Here is a 24,414-nt window from a genome sequence, read left to right on the forward strand (position 1 = left end):
TGTCCCTGGCTTGTTTCAGTTTTTAAAAAGTGTGTTGCTCCAACCAGCCAATCAGAAATCAAACCCTATAGAGTGTCATCGGGGGTTTAGCCAATTCCAGTCAAGGCAGGCCCTCCCCTTTGACTCCTCCCACAGTTAGGCAGCTCTACTCTGGCACATGGCACCACAAGAGGACGTACTTCCTCCTCTTCCCAAGATGGGCATGTGTGGGCGGAGCCAGTCCAGCTCACACAGACACAGCAGATTCTGAATGCAGCTCCTATGATCCAATATTCAAATAGAGGAAAATTAAGGAAAAGTCGGATTTCGGGCAATAAACTTTGAGTACAATGTTTTTGGACCAACTAGACACATGTGAACGCTGGATAATATGACCCCTTTAAATGAGTGTCAACAGAGGATTAAAGATTGTAGTACTAGAGAACGTTATTGGTCTCAGGACCACATTATCAATATATTGAAATGGCCCATTAAAATCTTAGGCTCCGTTCAAACCACAGGTCTTGATGCTCAATTCCGATTTTTTGCGTGATCATTTCAAACACGACCTGCCGTGTGAACGTGATTAGACCAGATGTTTTGGGGTCCCAGAGCGCAGAAGACGACGTTGAAGTCATGCCGAGCACGCTATTCATGCATGGCACGCCGGTCAACACCAGGGTTGCCAGATGTGACTCATTGTTTCCAGCCCAAAACAACAGAAAACCCACAAAACGGAAACGAAGAAAAAAGTGAGCACAGCTTCTAACAGCTTTTATTTTGGCAGAGCCGCTTCCTCCAGTGCTTATCTGTGACATCAGTAGCACGTCGTCAATGACGAAGCAGTTTCGTGTAGAATAATATCAGGCCTGGGTCTGGTGTGAAAAAATCGTAATGGAGCTTTCACATGGCCACAAAACAGGTAGGCGATGAGTCACGAGTGAGTAAAATATCGGAATTCGGTCCCATTTCCGTGCAGTGTGAACCAGGCCTTAGTCTTGTCTTGCAATGTTCTGGGGCCTCATTTATAAAACCTTGCATAGGATTCCTACTAGAAATGTACATGTGCCCAAAAGCTGAAAATGGCATGTGCCCCAAATAATCTGAACCGTGCGTACGCACATTTGCACACATTTTCCTTTTATAGATCCCAGTCCACCTGGAAGGTTGCGCACTTCATTTCCCGCCTCGGCCTGTCACGATAACAAATTTTGTTGGACGATAAATTGTCCTAGAAATGATTGTGATCAACGATAATATTGCCGTTTTGATACAATTTTTCCACTAATATATTAATAATGGTATAATAATGCAAGTATACCCTTTTAAAGATAAATACACTTTTATTTGTTAAGAATATTTCAAATTGGAAATGCATTATGAAAAAAGACATTGTAGATATCCAAAGTAAATAATCAAAACAACCTCTCTCTTTCTCTCTCTCTCTCTCTCTCTCTCTCTCTCTCTCTCTCCCCTCATCTCTCTCTCTCCTCCTCGCGGTGTCTCATGCTGCTCTCAGGTGTGTCTCACGTGTTAAGGCCCCTTTGCAGTGTGCATTACCCGGGTTTTCCACTGGAAGGCTCAGAAATCTGGCAAATCTCTAAAACAACATTAAACTGTGAGAGCGCCGCTCACCAACACCAGAATGAGCGCCACTCACAGTGACGTCTTTGGTAAATGAAAAATTATCGAGCCTGGCAAACTTATCAAGCTCATTTTTAATTATCGTGCAACTAATTTATTGATTATCGCGACAGGCCTCAGCCCGTCCTCAACACGCCCACTTTCTACCATAAATGGTCGATGCAAAGTGCCTCGTTAATATTTTTGCATCTCAATCAGCCCATTGATCGCCGGCATTTGACGCTAAATCCCGACAGAAAAGACGAAGAAAAGGAATTTTACGGAGAGAGAAATAGTTTGTGAATCTGTGAAGGTGGAGGCCAGAGGAGAGTGGCATCATGGGGGCAGCAGCAGAGCTCACAGCTGGACGCAAAAATAACCTCATGGTTGTGACGGCCAGCGTGTGTCAGAGTGTCGGAGAGGAAAGGAGACATTTTGGTGGAGACACAGCAGACCGATGAAGTTCAGTTTTACCTGTTTATTTAATGTGTAAATTAAATATTTGAACAGAGACTTGTGAAAAGGCTCAGTGGACTTTGTGTTTTATCTTCAGGCACTGGAGAGTTGGAGGCGGAGGGTGACGAGGAGGTCGTCTGTCTCCAGCAGCAGTGCTTCCCGAGCGCATGACTGTTGTGCCAAAAAGTGATTCCCTTCCACGCGAGCGGCTTTTATCAGGATTTACAGCCATAATGTAAATGTTTTTTTAAGTGTATCACGTATCACATATGTATGATAATAAAATAAGCAATACAGAATCTATAATTTCTTTATTTTACATGTAACCAATCCAATCCAATCCAATCCAATGTATTTATAAAGCACTATTAAAAACAACTCAGTTGACCAAAGTGCTGTACAACAATATAAAAATACAATTATAAATACAACAATACAGTGGCAGCACAGAATACACTTTGAGCAGTAAAAGTCAACTTCAACACTGGTTAAAAGCCAAAGAGAACATGCGTGTTTTAAGATGTGATTTAAAAACATGAAGGGAATTGCAGTTTTTTTTTTTTTTTTGGATGAGCTTTTCCCACAGACTCACTTTAGTTGTTACCGTGTACCTCCAGTTTAGTATATTTGTACGTTTATAGCTGTAAGTCCTGATAAAATCAGCTGGAACAAAACAGACGTCCCCAGCGACGGGTGACAGCCAGCCAGTGTGCGCTCCTGTGGACGGCAATCAGTTTTGAGCACAACACCGGCGCATTCACACTGCAGCTTTACGCACGGCTGTCACCGCGCTATTTATGTGTTTACTCTGAAATTAGACTGATTGTTATACACTTTGTCACAATTGATAATCAATCAGTTCTATCTTCCGCTCTGTAGCATTTGAAGATGAAACTATGACATATGAACATCTTCCTGCTGATTCAGCACTAATGTTCCACTAAAGAAACACTACTATACCACTGCAGCTTGGCTGTTTATGATTACGTGGATCTGTAAGTCTGATATTTGAAGATAATAAATGTATGAGATAAAACTGGCTTTAACTCTCCACCTCACAATCAGCGCTGCCAGCTTCCCCATCTCCGAAACGTGCATGTGCAAGGTTAAAAGTTTGTGTACCAGTACGCACATTCTCCCGCAAAGTTTATTTTTTTAGATCAAACTTTGTATTGGAAGTGGCGTACAGGACCCGTTTTGTGCATAAGCAAGCTTTATAAATGAGGCCCCTGGTCTTTACTCTATTGAACTGACTGAAATGAGTCAATCACCCCTTTTCCATTCTTTACATCATCTTCAGTCTTAAATGAAGCGTTCAGGGGCTTGAGTCTGCTTGAGCAAAGGCAGAATACACTTGGACACGTCTCCAAGTAATCAACGAGGGAGACACAATGACTCACACACAGACAACACACCAAAGGGAAATGTAAAGTCACTAAAATTGCCAAAACATACTTGTATTATAATTGTGGACAAAGTAAGAGTATTCTAAGTAATACACAGGGGGAAAAAAAGCAAAGTCCACACTTGTCGATGTGAGTGGATGCCATCCACCGCTCCACATTGCTGTTCCCAATATTATTATTCACAATGACCACTACGGTCAGTGACTTTAATCATCACTTGTTGAAACATTCTATTTCAAATCAAATAAGTGAAGGTGATGGTGCGGAGTGAAAAATGAAATTGTAAATTTTTTCCCCTCAATCTCACTTCTAAAATTCTGGGCTCAAAATGTGACATTACTACCTGAACTGAAGAGGTGGCACTGCTGCTGTTGTTGTTTTTAAATGGCCCGCAGAACAACACTGTAATCAGCAGAAGAAGTGGAGCCATAACCACCTATAAACACAGTCATTACAGGTCAAGAGACATTTTCCAGCTCACTACCCATTGGGAAAACTACCGCAAAGCTCCAGCGCATCCCACATTACACCTAATTCCTTCTCACATTACATCTAATTCTCTCTAACTCACAATTCAACAGATCCACAGATTACAAAAATCTGCTTGAAGCAATGCTGAATTCCCTAACCACCCAAGGTCAACAAACCTGTTCATGGATACATCTGACAGCTCCTCAAAGAACACTTTGCAGTTTTCCTTGAAGGTCATCTGAGGTTGCATGCAGACTTACCGGTGCAGGAGTATTCATCCACTCTGATGAAGCCTGGCAGACAGTCACAACGATGGCTACCCGGCAGGTTGATGCACACCGTGTTGGACTGGCAGTAATGCATCTGTGTTGCACACTCGTCGATGTCTACATAGGAAACACGAAGAAGAGACAGTGGATTATTAACTCCTGGAGACTTCTTTAAGGACGATGTGACTCCCGAGGCGACTGACGATCCCGGTGGTCGGAGTTGAGTCCATTGGGCTGCTGCATCAGTGTTGCTTTAATTGCTTTACGAAAGCAGAGTCTCTGGGCTTCACCTCAGACAGTCACACAACAAGAGCTGGTTTCAACAAGAGCTGTTGGATTGATCAGTTTAAAAAACAATTGTTTTTTTTTTTAAACAAGGTACATTCAAGTTAAGTAGATAAAGTAGGCAACAGCGTGTTGGTTAATGAGAGCAGCAGAAAATGGTGCCTGGCAAGTTAAGAGAAGAAAAGAAATGGGGAGACAGGACTTTAGTGACACAAAGAAAGAGGAGGCGGACAGGTTGTGAGGAAAAAACAGAACAGAATGAAAGTAAATGAAGGAAAGCTGCTGAGAAGAGAAGGCAAGGAAAAGAAAGAGAGGAAAGGAAAAGAAAGTAAAGAGCAAAAAGGAAAGACGAGTAGAACAGAAAAGGACATGAGAAAAGAGCAGGAACTGAAAGGAAGGAAAGACAGCAAGGGGAGGAAAAGGAAGGGAAAGGAAAGGAAAGCACAGTAAAATGCAATGAAAGGAACTGGGAAGGAAATGAAAAGGAAAAAGAAAAACGGGAAAGAAAAGCAAAAGAAAGAATGTGGTAGGGAAAGAACAGAAAATAACAGGAAAGGAGAGCAAAAGGCAAATAAAGGAAATAATGAGAAAGTCAAAGAAAGAACAGAAAAAGAAGGGGATAGAACAGGAAATGAAAGATAAGATCAGTAAAATGCAATGGAATGAAATGATTGAAAGGATGGGGAAGGAACAGAAAAGGAAAGAAAGCAAAAAGCAGAAGAGGAAATTGAAGGAAGGGAAGAAAATGAAAGAACAATAAAAGACAATGGAGTAATATAAAAAAAGGAAAGAAAGAAGGAAAGGAAAAGGGAAGTAAAGGACAGGGAAAAATAGGAAAGGGAAGAAAGGTAAAGGACAGGAAATTAAAGGACAGAACAGTCAAATGTAATGAAAGGGAAGGATGGAAAGAATGGGGAAGGAAAGAAAGCAAAATAAAGAACTTGAAAAGAAAGTGCAAGAAACCAATGAGAAAGCACAAACAGAAAAGAACATCAATTGAAAGGAAAGAACAGAAAATGAAATGATAAAAACGCAAAAGGCAATCAAAGTAAAGGAAAGAAAGGGAACAAGAAAGAAAGAACAGGAATCAAGAATGGAAAAAAATGGGAACTGAAAGGAATGAAACAAAAGGAAAGTGAAGGAAAAGAGGAAAGAAAAGGAAAGACAAGGAAAGGAAAGGAAGCAAGGTGAAGGAAAGGAAAAGGAAATGAATTGCTTCTGAGTTAAGAACGTCCTGAGTGAGAAGAAAACAATCAGCCTCCCGGCTGAACGTCTTTCCTGACACGTATCATGAAAAGCTAATATCACGATAAATTACATCATCTGTGAAAACATGCGGCGTCTCTATTTTCAATGCAGCTTGAAAGACGATGCATGAGCATTAATACAGCGCGCTCGGGGAAGCATTAGCAAGGCTACACGACTGCTGGTGAAATGGGATAGGAAACCCGGGAAGTGAAACGCAGCAAGGCCTTAAGTTTGTATGTGTGTACGTGTACATCATTGTACAACGTATTTAGGCAGAGGCGAGCGTCGGTTTATTGAGACGAGCAGGCTTTTCCCACCACTTAAGGGACTCGGCATGCAGCGGCAGAGGGAAGGTGAGAAAAGCATTTCCATATCGTCTCCATGGATGAGCACATTCCAGCTTTGAGCTTTTTACCTCAGTATCCGCTCTCACAGGGAAACTAATTTGTACAAAGTCTATAAAACACTTACACAATTTTTTTTCTTTTTTTAACCCAGTCGATTACATCCTTTGGAAGCTATACAGTAGGCGAGCTGAATTATACGATCAAAGAGAAACGGATCGTGTACTCAGGCGCACAAAGCACCGCTGGCCTTCAGTGTGAAAAAAAAGAAAAAGAAAAAGCATTGATCTGCTACATCAGAAACACGGGACTTATTTGAGTGCTTTCAGGCTGCAGAAATCCACCTGAATCCAATTTTCATCTTGTCCTGAAGCTCTGCGCTGCAATGAAAGTCACTCATTTGATTATCCTCGGCATTATTGGCGAAAGGCGCCAGAGTGTTGTTCAAGGGTGATGGCGGCCTGCTTGTGATGTTGCCGACATGCAGCCCTCAATAATTCAGAGTGGAGAGCTCGCCGCCTCCGTACACTTTCATTTAAAGCGAGAAAAGCATCTTGCACCGGGTCTGATGCGCGATGAGGTTTTTCTGATCTCTTGATGTTTCAAGGTCTCCGATCCCCGGTGTTTCCGGGGCCGCATGCGTCTCCACACTCTGCAGCCTCCTCTGGGAGCTCTGCTGCAGGTGAGGCCTGCTGACAGAACTGGAACTGTCAGTTCACACTGGGGGGAATTCATTTCTCTCGATGGCAGTGTGCCTCTCCCTCTCTCCCTCTCTCTCTCTCTCTCTGTCCCTTCGACCCTCTCCTCCTCCATCCCAGACCCCAGACACCCCCCCCCCTTCCTCCCGAGCTCACTTACTTCATCTCTCTGCTCCTTTGTTCATGCTGTGATGTAGGTCAAGGCTGGGTAGGGGAACAGCTAAAAATAAGACAGAATAGAAGTCTCTCTGTGCATGTGTGTGTTTATTTTTGATTGTGTGTGTGTGTGTGTGTGTGTGTGTGTGTGTGTGTGTGTGTGTGTGTGTGTGTGTGTGTGTGTGTGTGTGTGTGTGTGTGTGTGTGTGTGTGTGTGTGTGCAAGCTCATTTCTTTGTGTACCCGTGTGTCTGAGAGAGACAGGGCGTCGGCATGTTGAGTGTTTGGATGCTGTGAGGCACAAAGAAAAAAAAAACCGACTTTAAATTATTCGTTTTATGGGCGCGCCTGTGTATGTGTGTGTGTGTGTGTGTGTGTGTGTGTGTGTGTGCAATATTAGCAACATAACTTATTACAATAAAGGTTAATGGAAACCGCTTTCAATGCAACAATTATAACCACTGACTGCCATGCAAGCCATTTCCTTCCCTTGCCTCGACTGTGCCCATATTGTATTAAATTGTGTCCTTATAGACGTGTTCCAGTTTTCAGCCGATGCAGCTGATCAGTCACTGTGAGCCGCTCATTGTTGGTCTGTTTGACGCCTGCTGGATGAAGCCGGTGCGTCACAAGAAGACAGCGATGGAAAGTAATTAGGAGATAAATCCCAGTTCCACTTCAAAAGTGTGAACCAGGTTTCTTTTCTAAATATGAAACTTTCAGGATACATGGAGACGAAGACACGAGCGCGCGTGTGTGTGTGTGTGTGTGTGTGTGTGTGTGTGTGTGTGTGTGTGTGTGTGTGTGTGTGTGTGTGTGTGTGTGTGTGTGTGTGTGTGTGTGTGTGTGTGTGTGTGTGTGTGTGTGTGTGTGTGTTTTTCACACCTATCAAAACTGAGACTCGTTTATCATATTTCTTATTTTGAGGTTTGCGGCTCAACTGTCACTCAGCAACATGTTTTCAAAAACTTTTCAGTGAAAATTAGCTTGAGAGACTGAACAGTACTCGACAATCCAAACTGCTTTGGTGGCCACTCACATTTGAGATGTTCTTCATTTGAATGAAATCACTGTTTAGAGTGAAAAAGCAAGCCTTCATACTGAAGCTGGATGTCTTCAACTGTTCAGTGTTGCACATAGAGCATTGATAGTCACAAAACGAACAGAGCGGTATCCTGTTGTACTGAATTATTTAAGACGTTATACTATTTGGGGATGTTATGGCTCAGATTCAGTCTTTTCAAAGTTTGGCAGTTGAAGCCCCACCATGTCTTTGGGAAAGACACTGAACCCCAGGTTGCGCAGACACCTTGCATGGCAGCTGTCAGCGCTGGTGTGTGAGCGAAACGCTGAATGTGACAGATGAGAGCGGGTTGAGATTGACGCATATCTTCAGTGTCCAATCTTGTTTCCTGCTCCACTGCAATCTGTGAATCAAGAGTGGCCCCCGAGTTGGCTTTCTATAAGTGTCATTTTGAATTTATTTTAAATTAGCAATCCACATACTGCAGTTATTGAATGTCGGAAAAGTTTGATTTTAAACCCCCCCCAAAGTGTTTTAACACTACACTAACCGAATGCTACAGAGGGACAAACGATGAAGAAACTTTAGTGGAACAGCGAGTGGAAAAACACTACTGTCTGTAAGGATCCTTTTATTCTGCCTAGTTCAACCTGGGATCAATGAACATTTATATCTACATCAGTAAGAAGACAAGACCCCTTTTCTTCAACGATATTTTAAAGTGAAGACGAAGAACTTTCATTGAGCTTTGGGTGTTCGTTTCATGACAACTGTGCTCAGAGCCACTGAAATGTTTAGAAATGTGTGAATGTTCACCATGTCAACACGTAGATGATCTAAAGCCGTGTCTGATACCGATTTAAAACATATGAACGACCAAAATAGACACAGAAATCGGTAATGTTTATAGCATATTGTTCTCGACGTGCATTTTTCTGTGTGGTTGCGTTACAAAAACAAATGACCTTTTCTACCGTTTTTTCATATAAACAGACATTTTCACAATGTTGTGTAAACGCGAGCACTTTCGGAAAAGAAATCACAAAAGGATCCATTTGCACTTGAAGCGTCAGTGTCACCAGTTGACCTCAAATGCAATTTTTGGACTGTGGGAGGAAACGCGAGCATGCACAGGGAGAAAACACAAAGTCCACATGGGAAAAAAACCAATTTCGAACTGAAACGGGAGATTATCTCACTGGAAAGTGAGATCACTAACCACTACACCACCTGGCCCCCTTTCTTTCACTTTATTCCTCTTAAGAGCAACATTTTATCACTTTAACAGCAAACGTGTGGACATCTTCACACCCATGGGAGCATTTATTGGTCTTGCTACCCTCAGGCAAAGACAAATGCTTATAATATTGAACAAACAAAGCTCAGACTTATATCCCAGTTTTATTCTGCTTATTTTAAGACCATTCTAAAAAGAGTTTGGTCCACAAATCTGTGTGCTCTCCACACACAAGTATTCCACAAATACAGAAACTAAATTGTGTTTGTTGTCTGCATTGGGAGTTGTACAGGAACAATCTTGGAGTTTGTTAAAGCAGCAGCAGGATCTCCGTTTGCTTCTTCAAAGCAGGACAGTGTGTATTTATGCATGAAGCAGCAGTGACGTCATTATCTATTTAGTGCTGTCATGAGGACCGGATGGCTCAGGACCCGACATCGGATGATATCGTCTACTTTTCCTTCATTCCAGACACGAGAGCAGTCACACAGGCAGAGTTAGAACTCATCAACTTAGCAATTCTGCTCCCATAATGGCAGTTTCCAGCTCTATTTCTAAAGCGTCAATTACAGTTATAAAAGTAATCTTACATGAGCCAGCGTGATTGAAATTGGAGAGCGAAGGCGTGACTTCCAGTGGTGCAGGAAGTGGTAAGCAGTGCATGCGGTGTTAAAAGACACGTTACGCTTTAAACCAATTTCCTGTACACAAACTAAATGTCGTCAAAAAAAAGAAAAAGTGTATTTGGACAAACTGAAATTCACTAAACCCCAACGTTTGGACGAATAGAAAAGAAATCCCGGCACAACGGTTCTCACTGAGGCGCCGTTTACACGACATGCATTTTCATTTCAGAAAAGTTTTGCGTTTACACAGCAACGTTTTGAAAACAATGTAGTTAGCATGTTGGGCCACCAGTGGGCGCTGTTGGTGGTTTTTGTGATGAAACCACACACACAGAGAACAATACAGTTTCCCTCCGTTTCCACGTAGACCGAGTCGGAGCGCTTTAAAAAACTTGGGAGGAGTTGTTAACGTTTGAACGTTGTTGTGTAAACAGGACCTAACTTTACTCAGTCAAGAACTTTAAAACAAAGAACAAGCCAGTAGTAATTTGTAGGATGAGTACAGCCTGTTTGAACCATCCTCTGGACTTTACACATATTGAGTATTATTAAGCACACTTAAATGTGTGTGTGTGTGTGTGTGTGTGTGTGTTCGCCCAGGTTTAGAGTTTTAACCACACTGTCGATCATCTTTTCATATGATAAAATAATAATATACAACTGGCAGTTGAGATCCATAGGCAGTAAAACATGTGGTCTTGTCACTCTGTACAGAGGTTTTTAATCCAAAATATCTGGTGAGTTTTATAAAATGTGATTTCTTGTACTGTGTGTTTTCAATGAACTTCTGTTTTATTCATTTGGCACCACAACAACAGTCATCTCAATTCACTTCATCATAGAAAAAACAACAATTCAAACCTTTTTTATTATTGTATTTAATCTCCATTACACGTTTAAAAAATTTATGTCATAGAAATGTGTTTTATTAGGATTTCTACTCAGAAAACACTGCTTCAGACGATTAAATCACGGTTATAAATTTCTTGGTTACTTTATATGGATTATATAGATTGTATAATTTTGGAAATCCAGCTTTGGCGAATCAAAAGTGAAAACACAGCAAAACCAATGAAGACCAATAAATAAGGGCCCAAAATTATGGCAGCGAATACAGCTCAAAAATCAATTTGAAATGTATTAACAGAAAAGCCTTTTCATTTTCACATTAAATTGCATTTTTTGACTCATAAATAAAAATGAATAATCAATCATCCAAACTGCATTTTAATTTTCTTTGACAAGGCTGATTATTCTGTGACTTAATGAAATGAAAAAGAAAATGATGATTAAGATTTAATTTTTGAGCTCTATTCGCTTCCATACAAAACTGACCTGGAAACATTTTTTTGACTTTTTTTTTTTAATGGCAAGAACAACCTGTTTGAACGATCCTCTCTCTTCATGTGGATTTGGACACATGCTAATAAACAAGTGTGTTTGACTTTAGGCTTTGTGTTTTGAGCAGTTTAAAAAGAGACTCTTACTCAGAAATAGCTTTTTTCTTTCCTGGTGATTTTTGCCAATTTGAAGGTCAAGCTTTTTTTTTTTTTGGACTGAGAAGAGAGATTCTATAAGTAATGCGACTTCTGCTGCGACTGTTTTTTTGTTGTTGTTTTGGGTTTTTTAAAACACCTTAACCATAACTGATTCTGTCCTTCCACCAAATGTCATCCTCCTTCCTGATACAAATCTTTTCACCATCTCAGTGAATCTCCTTCACACAACACCACCTACACACACAATCAGTATTCCCCTCTCCTTTGACCTCTCCCCCTCCCTCTGTTCCCACTGGAGCTCATCTCACCCAGCAATTACACACCGTCATAATTTTGGTTTGCACATTGTTTCGCAAACAGATCCGATGTTTCAGCAGTCTTCTTTAATGCACTGGGTGTAAACATCTAATCAGCTTTTTCAACATTTTCCAATAATAGGCATTTTCACACAGATTACTGGGCGTCTATGTGGTTCTCAATTACTGCACAGAACTGTTGCAGTAAACTGAATGTATGGAAAATGCAAAATTAAGCAACAGTTTTCCAACCTGAGCTTTCACAGCTGCATAAACCAGGGTTGCAAATTTAAATTCTCAAATTATGCAAGCGATGTGAAGGCCAGTTTTCAAACTGGGAATATATTATTCAAGGTCAAAGTGAAAATATACTAATTGTCCACCGGAGTCTATTTGTCATGGGCTTGCATTTCACTTTGAAGCAGAGTGTGGCTCCAGATGTATTAACTCAGCAGAGGGAGCTCAAAGAAGTACAATTTAAATGACAATGTTATCTTAAGATGTGTTTTTTTTTTTTTCTTTTTCTGACTTATAAAAATATTGTGAGCGAGGTAATGATTGGCTCGCTGCGCTTTCTGCAGATATAAAAAGAGAGAGGAAGAAAATCTTAACTATAACCACAGATGATGTGTATCTGTGGCATCTTTTAGAGTATAACAAGCAGTGATGTGCAGTCAGGGGAGGCAGGGCCTACTAACGGCTAAATTGAAATGAATGAAATATTCATTTTGATCATTTGTTTTAATTATAATATGACTTTAATCTAGTTTTCATTTTCAGCCTACAGTTCCTACAGGTTTGAAAGTGTCAGCATTTTGTACTTTTCATAGCACAAATGACTCCTGGTATGGCAGAGAGGCTGCACAAGTCACTTACTCCTGCACTGTTTTACTGTGAAGGCCACACCCCCTCCCAAAGGCCACACCCTCTCCTGAAGGCACACTGCTGTGGTCTGTACTATGAACTGTGATCAACATATCCAGGATCTCTCTGTTTCCTGGGTTGACTTATCCAGACGTGCGCCGTCCTGATCACCGTTACTACGAAGCAGGTTATCAACTCTCTGGTTCAACCCAGACCTACGTGTGCGCGTTCACATGAAAGGGGCGGAGTTTGTAGCGTCTGACCAATCACACACAGAGAAATCCTGCAGCACAGTTTACAGATTACTGAAGGATCAGTTATTCTCTGAGATTATGAAGAATTAAAATGCATCCACCAGGCTGCAGCCAAAGCCAGAACATTCCTGACTTGTTAATGCTGACTTTGTGAGATTATACCAGATTAATCTATCAGCGATATAAACGGACAGCACCTCCACTGATCAATCAATTTCACTATATTCCAGCAGAAACGTGTCGGACTGAACTTCCTCACTGATCTTCTTTTAGTTTAGATTTTCCATCCCGTTGGTTTGACGCTGAGTTTCTCTTGTGTTTTGTGTTGGAATATTAATTCATCACCGCGACGGCACGAGCAGTTCTGCGCTCTGTAAAGTCATGTTTCTGCAGTTCTGAACAAAAACATCCTTCAAAGTCTCAGTGACCAGGATTTATTTTATTATGTCAAAAATATCACTTTAAATTATTCTCATCTCCACTCAGCTGCACCTCAGCGCTGAACCTGCCCACCGATCACCATCATTTAAGAATGGGCGGGGCATTTTCCAAGAGATCTGATTGGTCAGGAGGCAGAGCTTTGACCGCTTATCGAGAACATAACCTGCTCCGGAGCAGGTTAGACTTTCAGTGTCAGTTACCGAGGTGATTTATCCTGGTGAGAAGTGAGCGAGTGGCGTAGTACATAAAACCCAGGGTTAGTCCTTGAAGTTATCTCGATAAGAGAAAATTCAGCTTCGTAGTACAGGCCACAGCTCTGCCTTTGCCGGTCATATCCAGTGTATGGATGTTTGCGTATGCACAGTCAATCCCCCAATATGAAAATCATTTACGTAAAAAGGCAGATCGCTACACTGCCTTTGGACGTAACCGTGCTATGCTAAATGCTATACGTACGTTCACAGTGCATTAGTGAATTGAGACGGCGCTGCTACGCTCTCTAGCTACTTGGTGGGTTAACAGGCAGGATGACAGTGCCAGAGACAATAAAGACATTTTCACAACTTTGTTTTGATGAAAAACAGCAGCTTTTAAAAGATGTGAGACCAACACCTGAACTACCAGACCTCCAGCAAAGTAAAGGTCAGACAAAAGGAAGAATTGGCTTCGTGGATGAGCTGTTCTGTTTTCCATGTTTGCTGTTTGGCGGCACCACCGACAAGGCCTGGACAAATAATACTAATAATGCATTGGTTTTATATAACACTTTTCTGTACACTCAAAGATGCTTTACATTGCATTATTCATTCACTCCATACTGGATGGTGGTAAACTACGTATGTAACCACAGCTGGCCTGGGGAAGGCTGATGGAAGCGAGGCGGCCATTTTGTGCCATCGGCCGCACCGACCACCACCACTCACTCTCACACTGCATACACACAGGCAGTTTGGGGTTCAGTGTCTTGCCCAAGGACACTTCAGCATGCAGGCAGGCAGAGATGGGAATTGAACCTGCAACCTTCCAATTGGAAGACGACTGCTCTACCAACCGAGCCACGCCGCCCCAAATGCAGGATACTGTTAGTTGAACAACTTGCCCTGTGCCATAGCCAAACGTGAAAAATCAGTGGTCCACATACGGCGCCAGATTGCTCTGAAAACATTTGGCCACAGCAGAATTGACCCGGCTTTGGACGAGCAACGACGGCTGGGTGTTAGCATGCACAATGAGAGAGTGAAAAAAAACTGAGAAATCCTTAATTGTCTCATTGATGTTGTGCGTTTCCTCGGTCAACAAGAGCTTGCTTTCCGTGGAAACAATGAAATTGAAAGTTCCTCAAACCTTGTGAAAATGATATTGAGCTGCTGCACCTGCGAGCTAGCAAGGACGCAGATCGAGCCTCCCACGTGACGGTGTTTCCCTGCACCTCAAACAGAATTCAGAAAGACTTGATTGAGGCCATTGCAGATGTTCTGAGGGATGCCATTAAAGACGAAGTGAGTGCTGCTCGGTTTGTTGCCGTGGAGGTAGATGAAGCTACAGACATCACAAACAGGGCTCAACTATCAGTCATTTAAAGGTTCGTCTCTGGCAGTGAGGTGAAGGAGGCTTTTTTGGGCTTCGATGATGTTAGTGATGACAGGAGAGCGACAGCAATCACTAACTACGTGGTCGGTGTACTGGGCAAGTTTAACTGTGCACACAAGTTGGTAGCGCAAACGTATGATTGCGCGTCAGTTATGGAATCACAGCTCAGTGGAACGCAGGCAAAGGTCAGAGAAAAGGTCCCGGAAGCAATGTTTACTCACTGCTCTGGTCATAAACTGAAGCCTGTCCTTTCACAGTCTGCACAGATGATCTCTGAGTGTAACGTGTTTTTTAAGACTGTGGAGGGCCTTGCTGCTTATTTTAGCAACTCTACAAAACGCAGCGAGCTGCTTGATGAAGTGGTGAAACGGTGCATTCCACGTGCAGCAGCTACCAGATGGAACTCAAACTCCAGGCTTGTTCAGACCATCATGTTCCACCATGCAGAGCTTCGTGAGGTGTTCAACATTATTCATAAAAAACCCTGATGAATGGGATGGACACGCTCTAGCTCTGGCCTCTGGAGTCAGTCTCTGGCTATCTAAGGCTCCCCCCTGCTTTCTTCTCATGGTGTACAGCGCGATGTTCACACAGACAGACGCATTGTTCCGTGTTCTCCTGGCCAAGGTGATGGAAATATGATTCTGCTCTCTTCGTGTCTGCGACACCAAGAACACCTTGAACAACCAGCGAGAGTCGTTTGACTCATTTCATGATGGTTTTCTGGAGCGGTGTGAAGCTACGAACTTGATTGACAGCAACACGCGCAGCAAGCTGCCGGCCCCAGAGGAGAGGCAAAAGTTGTTTTACAGCATCCTGGACAACATCAGCTTGCAAATGGAGGCACAATTCCAGAACCTGGGAGAACTTGATATTCTGGCTTTAGTTGACAGTAAAAAGTTTGATGATCTGTCATCCCACTTTGATGATGCAAAACCCAGAAAAACCTACAGCCGCAACAGGACAGAGTGAGGAAGACTTTCATCACTGGCTCTCATATCCACTGAGAAAGAGAGGCTCATGAAGCTGAAGGCCAAGACAGCCAGATACCTCTGTGATCGACATCTTTGTCAAGAAGGACAGGAGCATGGACTTTGTGTTGTGTGAGTACAGCGGCGGCCATCGTGTAAGCTATATAGTGTGTATATGGTAAAATATGGCGTTTTATGGAGCTGAAATTTCTAGGATAACCGTGTTGAATGGCATGTATTAAGAGGAAGAGCTGCTGCCCAGTTTGAATATGTGTATAAGCCTATTGTTCTAAAGGTCTTGGCTGTCACTTTCAAGTGAGTGGGGGCTGCTCACGAGCAGCAGGAGTGGTTTCAGCACCGCAGACAGCTCCGCCGTCCCAGTTTCTGTGTTTCCAACATAAACAACAGAAGCGCTGACATGGCATGAGATTTACCTTGTTGGGAGAGTATGGAGAATGATATTGAGTAATTGTTTGAGATTGTTTAATGTTATTTTACGATCTTGATTACTTTAAATGAACACATACCAGCCAGCTGCAGTTGACAGAGGCTTTTATTTTGATACACACAAATAGGAACGAGCACAATTATGTACCGATCACAGAGCTGATCGCTGCAATGCAATATGGGAGTTTGGGTTTGTCGTGTTTTAGATCTCTTCATTGGGGGTTATATTAAGTTTGTAATGTTGGTAATGATTGTGTTGTGTTGTGTTTTTGTTTCTTAGTTTGTGTAGATCTAGTTTAGTTTAATATCTGTAGGTCGGCAACCAGGAGTGAAGAGGGTTTTGTGTGTCACCTCATCCTGCCATGGTGTTCCTGTTTGGTGTGTCAAAATTAAAGCCTCTGCTGTTTCATCTACAAATCATCTGCATTGCACACCTCAATATATATTATATGATAATCAACATCAATGCAACGCCCTGCCTACCCAGCTCTGGTGGTCACGGCATGTCACTGATGTATGACAAATAATTCTTCAAAAGTAATGACCATAATATATTAGTGCTCCACATGGGCCGAGGTTGGTTGGGATATTTCTGCATGCATAAACTGCCACTGACGTCATTGTGAGTTGATGCGCACCACAAAATCAGAAATGATGCTTCACATTTCTACATTTCTTTTTCTGTAAAACACCATGCAAGTCATCAGGTGTCACTGACACCTATTTGAAATGACAATGCCTCTTTAGGGATTTTTTCTGAAGTTCAGGAGAAGGTTACAGTGAATCATAGAGCAGATTGCTGAGTGTGAGCACACGTTGTTGAAAAGTGTAAACTGCTGCAAGAAAGAGTGAGAGCTCCTTGACCAGATCTCAACAGTGGTAAATTTCACCCTCTCTCATTCTCATCCAAACGTACACTCGAATGAGTTTTGCAGAGTTGTCATTTTATCTCACATTCGTATTCCTGTGCAGGAATCCTGTCACCTTAGTGCAACTACAGCAAAAACAAAAAAGAAAGAAAAGCATATCACTATTTTGGTAACTATGCATTTTGCTTTTTGTCACAAACAATCTGGAGTATCATTGCTCTAAACATCAGGGGTGGCCAAAACTCAATTATGTTCAATAGTTAATAAAAAGCAGTATTCTATGGTTTTGGTGCTTCTCCTGCTCTTCGTCATCTTGCAATTTTCTGCAAGTCTAAATCTAAAATTGGTCATTAAAATTGGACTACTTGAATAAAGCAATCCTGTCGTTATAAACTAACCCTTTGGCTTGAATAATTAAGCATGTTAATGCCCCCATAAAGTAAAAAAAACAAACAAACTCACCATTCTGTGTCAGTCTTTCTATAATTAACACACATTTTAGCTCAATAAGTATTGTCAACTTTGCTGCACATTAAAGGCATCTAAAGCTGCATCTACAAGCAGTAGGAATTACAGTTTTAAATAATAATAATCCGTTTTCATAATCCACAGTTGTAGTGTTAGATTTATTCCTTTAATTATTCTGAATGCAAAATATGTAAATCACAGTCACAGAAGAAAATGAAGAAAGTACAAACTCATATAGTCCTTACTCTAAACTCACTGATTACTCATATTAACAAATGTATAATATTAGATACTTATATTGTTATATCATACATATGTAATTGAACTTAGACATTTCTACAATGACCATGGCATGAATGAATATAAGCTGAACGCACACACACACACACACACACACACACACACACACACACACACACACACACACACACACACACACACACACACACACACACACACACACACACACACACACACACACACACACACACACACACACACACACACACACACACACACACACACACACACACACACCACAGGGTGCATCCTAATAGTCCCTCCTATCTCCTTTCCTAGCCACTTTTCCTTAACCCTCGGAGGTGTTTAAGTGGCGGCCATGATAAGGAACGTTAGAATTCTCTATCTGCTAAGGAAAGGAGGCTCAATGCTTCCTTTAGAACCTCCTTTAGCCTAGGAAACACTGATGCTTCCTTTACCAACAGAGACCAGATCATCCTGTCCCACAATTCCTTGTGGCGACAACATTTAAAGGGACCCGCTCATCCGAGGGTTCAGGGAAACTCAGGATGACAGAAAAGGGAGCAGATCATGTAAGTTACCAAAGTAATATTCTGCCTTAAACAACATTAAACTCCTTAAGAAAGTCTCCTAACAACCGTGGATGACGTCACGGGTTTAATGATAAGTGGATAGGAAAGGAGATAGGAGGGACTATTCGAAAGCACCCACACACACACACAATAAAGAAAAAACAATATACTACCTACTTTTCTATATGTAAAGAATGACCTCATAGACTTTTATGTACACACGTATAGACACTTTTTAATGACAGGTAAATGCAGGACACTCCACTGCATTGTAGAGAACATTTGCACTAATCTATATTGGATTCATAAATTCTCACTGGTCCCATTTTTTTTGGTTCTTCAGTCAGCTGAGTACAAGTTAATGCAGCTCCAATATTACATTACACAGTGAAATGATGATTCAAAGAAAATTCCTCTCATTCCAGTGACGGACTTTCATCCTTCTGTGCACAGTTTTCTTCATACTGTCTAAGTAATAAAGGCAGGGACATGGCCTCTTCTTAAGGGAAAAAAATAAATAAATAAATAAATAATAATAATGTTATCAGGAAAGTACACACCATGATTATTGAGTCTTATCCACAGTGCCGGGCTTAAGTTGTGAAAGAGGAAAGTGAGACTGGATATCTCCCACTAGGCATAATTCTTTCTGCAGCAGTGGGACTCCACACAGCAAGTGCAAACTTTAAAAGAGCCGTATTATTATCCCGATGCACATGCTGGAACAATTTTCATTACAGGGGTTTTCAGTGCCGTGATGAGGAGACGCAGAGTCCTCCGGTGGCGGGGCTCAGCGACTAAACCTCCTCGTTCCCGCGCGCCAAACAAAGCAAACACAAAGAGAGACAACAATCGTGGCGTGGGGCCGTGTATGTCTGATGCCGCGTGTCGCCCCCCCACGGTGTCGGAGGAGAAAACGGACTAGTGATGCATTTAATTAAAAAGCCTTTAGAGAACAGCGGTCCTTATCGGCATCCTTGTCCTTCTTGAAGGTACAGAGAGTGGAGAGAGCGCTCTGGCTGGGTTTGGCAGATTAGGGCCCCGGTAAGGAAGACGCCGTTTGCATTGTCTGGGCTGTAGCAGGACTGAGCGTGTATCAGAGGATGGAAATGGTGCGAGCAAGGAGGTTTAATCTATCTGTCATTCTTCTACTCCAACGAGGAGCTGCCATTCACCGAGCCGCACACTGACAGACTTTCACAGAGGCACTCCGAAAGGCTGAAATTGTGACAGAGTCCTTCTGTCAGATGCAGCAGAACAGTTTACCAAGATGACAGCTGCTCAGTGCGAGCATGTGTGTGTGTGTGTGTATGTGTGTTTGTGTGTGTGTGTGTGTGTGTGTGCAGGATGTTCTCACAGGTACACTTACTGCAAAGCTTTAGAAAAGTACACCTGGGTGCCCACTAGCAGCAATAAATCCATATATCAGGCAGTGGGAGGTGGCGTAGTGTGTGCCTCTCCTCGCAGTTTAACAGATTATCTCACAGCTGAAGTCTTATTGTTGTGAAGTGAAATTCGAGAAGAAGAAGAAGAAAAAAAAAAACCCACACAATTTGCTTTGTCAAAGCAGACAAACATCATCCATTGTAGGAGACTCGCTGACAAAATGAGTTTGTCCAGCAATCAAACCCACCTCATTCAGACGTTCTCACAAAGCAGCGTGCAGCAACATGATGCCTGTGATGCAATTTATCCAAGGTGTGAGTTCCTCCGTCCCCAAAACAAATGACATGAAAAAAGAAAATGGCTATTTTCACCTCAGCGAGATGCACGCTCTGAAACGACTTTAAAAAAAAAAATTAAAAATAAAGAAATTCTCCTATACTGTGACCTGAATGCTGTTGTTTCTGCAAAGCGGCAAATAAAAACACCGAGTAGTTTTCAACCAACATCAGAGGTTTCTACACTAAACCATTGAAGCCCCGGTTGCATCGACCAGCTCCAGACTTTCTTGGAGCCTTCATGCACAGGCTGTGATGCACATATGGGGATCCTCAATCAGGTGTTCGCCCGTATACACACACACACACACACACACACACACACACACACACACACACACACACACACACACACACACACACACACACACACACACACACACACACACACACACACACACACACACACACACACACACACACACACACACACACACACACACACACACACACACACGACACAGTTGCAGTGGCAGGCTGACAATCAAGAAGTGGTGCAGATGCTGTCATGTATGGAGACAGGTTAGAAAGCTGAGAGGGAAACACAGATGCTGACAAGAGGAAAACAGTCAGAAGCTGCCAGCAGCCGGGTGGATCCGGGAACTCCTGATCTAACTTTGTCTTCAGCAGACACTGCTCGTTTGCAGACAAGTACTCGGACGAATAAAGCATGCCTGATTAACTTGAAGATACAAATACTTTATTGAGCCATGTTCACGTACTGAAAGTGAATCTGCCTGAAATCGGCACATATTTGGCAGTTTTTGGTAACTGTGATTTTCCAAACTAAGAAAGATATCAAATCCTTCTATAATTCTAGAAAAAAAGTATCCCTGACGTGTGAACTTTTTGGACTAAAAGCTTTGCAAATGACCAACAAATTAGAAAACCTCATTCGGCCACACAACAATTTCATCACTACACAAGACTGGATAGTCAAACCTGCATTTATCTAAAGTCTATGACGACACTACAAAACCACTTACAATGCTTGTTTTCAAGTTTCAATTATAAAAAAAAATAAACATAAACCTCATTGTCCATGTAGCGCCGCGTTATGTAATAATGGTGCAATATGTAATACAGTTCCAACTCATTATGTAATAACATTTTGTAATAACATTTTGTAATAGCGTGTTACATATTGCAACAAAATGCGGGTTAAATGATTAAATGCACTCAGTGGCACTTCAATTTGGTTTCATTTCTTCAAGAAATAAGAAATGGCTGGTGGAAATACTGATTGGATTGTGACTTTAAAAATCTACCAGCCACAATGGCAGGTGATCGAAAAAATTAAACCTGATTTAGATCCTTCATTCTACCATTGCTGTGTTGGCAGGACGTGAGCAAAAGCAAAGACTGACATACAACAACTACTACTACTACTACTACTACTATTATTATTATTATTATTATTATTATTATTATTATTATTATTATTATTATTATTATTATTATTATTATCATCATTTAATTCTAGTCCAACCGAATCTTAATTTTTTTTTTCATTATTAAACAAATAACCATGTATATTAACATAAATCGCAACATGTATTACATAATGTACCAAATTATTACATTGAAAAAAGTGTTGTTGTTACATATTGCAACAGTTATTACAAAAATGCAGCAACGTTTATTACAAAATGTGGCATTGTTACATAATGAGTTGAAAATGAATTACATTATTACATATTGTACCATCATTACATAATGCAGCATTACAAGGAATAGAAAAAGATTAATAAGTTGTCCCTGAAACAGATTTTGTCCACAGTATAATCCAACTTTGGAGGAGGATCACATTTTGTCATGATGGTGAATTCCCTGGACCCAGTGTTAGAGAGCAAAGAGATGACAACCTTTTTAAAAACTCTACAAAAGCCCAGAGTGTTCAACAATTACAGACCACCACCGGATGACTCCAAAGTGAACAGAAAAAGAATTGACACACTTCAGGTCAAAGATCTCGCTGCTTTCAAACTGTGGCTGATGCTTCATTCAGGCTCAATGGGCAGCGTTTTGCTTGTTACTGAACAAAGTGGATTTCAGCCGGTGCCTCGATTTAAGAACATGTGGCCGTTAAAAGCTTCAAGGCTGAGAGCGGTGGGGAACCATGTAGACAGATAGAACCAGCAGATGGAACTTTAAGGATGCAAACTAACATTAAACCCAAAAGAAGCTTCAACGTTGGTTTTCTTCTCCTTTGTGTATCCGTTGGGTCCAGTAGTTCAATTTTCCTTTGTCAAGGTTTTAGTTGGTTTATGTGGCGGCTCCCTTTCTTTTGTTCTTGTTGGCTGGCACAACCAGTATTTCACTGATTTGAGAGGGAGGTTAAGTCTAGCTAGGTTCTCTGCATACTTTTTTTCAATAAAAAAAAAATATTTTGTTCTTGCAACTCTTGGCTTGTTTAAATATGTTCGGTCTCACTGGTACGAGCTAATCGTGGGGATTTTGACACTGACAAGGGTCTCGTTCTCACTGCAGGGAAATGTGACCCGATTGAAATTTTTTGCTCACGTGACTCATATGTGACCAGTTTTGTTTCCGTGTGAAAGCTCCAATTCTGATTTTTTTCACACCAGACCCAGGCCTCGATCTAAATATGGTACCAATTTGGATATTTTTAGCAACCGAGGAGAAAGGCAGAGACCTCCAGAGGAGGCCTGGGCCTGGAGGCCAGGACCCTATTGTCTTTGTAATGTTTATTATTATTATTATTATTATTATTATTAGTTTTTGCAAAAAAACTGTATAAAAACCCCCTAAACATGCTCAAAAACTCACCAAATTTGGCATGCTCATTAACACTAGATACCATTATAAGAAAATGTAAAAATTAACCTCCAGAATGCTAAAATGTCTCTCTAGCGCCACCTAGAAAAACCAGCAGCACCTAGAAAAACCAAAACGGCCACCACAGCCCGTAGGAATGTCGTAGAGAGCTCAAACCAAAACTCAATTGTTCGTCTCACCGAGACCTAAAAATCCCTTAAACCTTGGACCTAAATCCAACAGGAAGTCCGCAATTTGCCTTTCAAAGTACAATTTTCTCCCAAAAACGTCCCACAACCTCTGAAGGAGAATACATTTGACCCCCTCAACAGGCTCAAAGGACTCACCAAATTAGGCACGCTCATTAACACTGGATAAGATTATAAGAAAATGTACAAACTAAACCCCTGAGTACCAAAATGTACTCTCTAGCGCCACCTACAAACACTACAACGGTCACCAAAAACACTTAAACGGCGACCACGGCCCGTAGGAATGTCGTAGCGAGATCAAATCAAAACTCAATTATTCATCTCATGGAGCCCTACAAATCACATGCTGGGACCCCTGACCTAAATCAGACAGGAAGACCACAATTTGCCTTTCAAAATAAGATTTGCAAACGCAAGCTACTCTGAGCACAAATTTTATCGACTTCAAAAACCTACTAAATGACAGAGGAGACTCTCCTCCTCAATAATCCCGAATATCATGTTCAGTCGTGGAGCGGTTTTGTTTTTATTCCCCGTCAAAGTTTTGAACACCAAATCCGCCTCCTCGTCCAGTTTAAAGCTCCTCTGAGGGCGAATATCATATCGCCTTCAAAAAAACTATGAAATGATAGAGGAGAATCTCCTGCTCAATAATTCTGTTCAACTTTTCGACTAATCCAGCGTTTATTTTTAAATCAGCCATCAAAGTTTCGAACACCGGAAGCCACCATCTCGTCCACGTGGCTTTCAACAGACATTTCACCAACTGAACACGTTCACAGGTTGATGAAACGACACCAATACGTAGGTAAAGGTCTTGTGCTTTGAATGACGGGATACTTTTGTCTTTATTTTAAACGGTTCTCGATTAACAATCATTTTTTTGAGATTTCCACATCGGCAGGACTCATTCTCTCTCACGGCTGCTGGCTGCAGACGGAACACACACACACACACACACACACACACACACACACACACACACACACACACACACACACACACACACACACACACACACACACACACACACACACACACACACACACACACACACACACACACACACACACACACACACACACACACACACTCTTGTGTCTCTGTCCTCTTGTGACGAGTTGGAAAGCATGCGACTGTGACGAAGGAGAGAGGTGCGTTCATGGAAGAATCTATTCTGTGTAGCTCTATGAAGTTGTCCTGTGTCTATAGCTCTATGTCTAAAGTTCCATCTGTTAGCGACCCGGTTGTTAACTTTGGAAGATACTGCCTTGTACTGCCACCCATAGACATATACACTAGACCAGTGGTTCTCAAACGTTTTACACCAAGTACCACCCAGAAAATACT

At 41.7% G+C, this 24,414-nt stretch overlaps 1 protein-coding gene across 1 annotated transcript in view; it reads right to left on the bottom strand.

Annotated features, from left to right (window-relative positions):
* LOC308125541 (protein kinase C-binding protein NELL1-like) overlaps positions 1 to 24,414 on the bottom strand; it is a 430,629-nt gene that overhangs the window by 136,235 nt on the left and 269,980 nt on the right. Inside the window, exon 13 of the mRNA XM_080489392.1 lies at positions 4,196 to 4,321. Within this exon, the coding sequence (XP_080345518.1) occupies positions 4,196 to 4,321 (126 nt within the window). The remainder of the gene's footprint in view (positions 1 to 4,195; positions 4,322 to 24,414) is intronic.

The sequence above is a fragment of the Lipophrys pholis genome, assembly GCF_963383615.2.
Source record: "Lipophrys pholis genome assembly, chromosome: 2".
NCBI lineage: Eukaryota > Metazoa > Chordata > Actinopteri > Blenniiformes > Blenniidae > Lipophrys > Lipophrys pholis.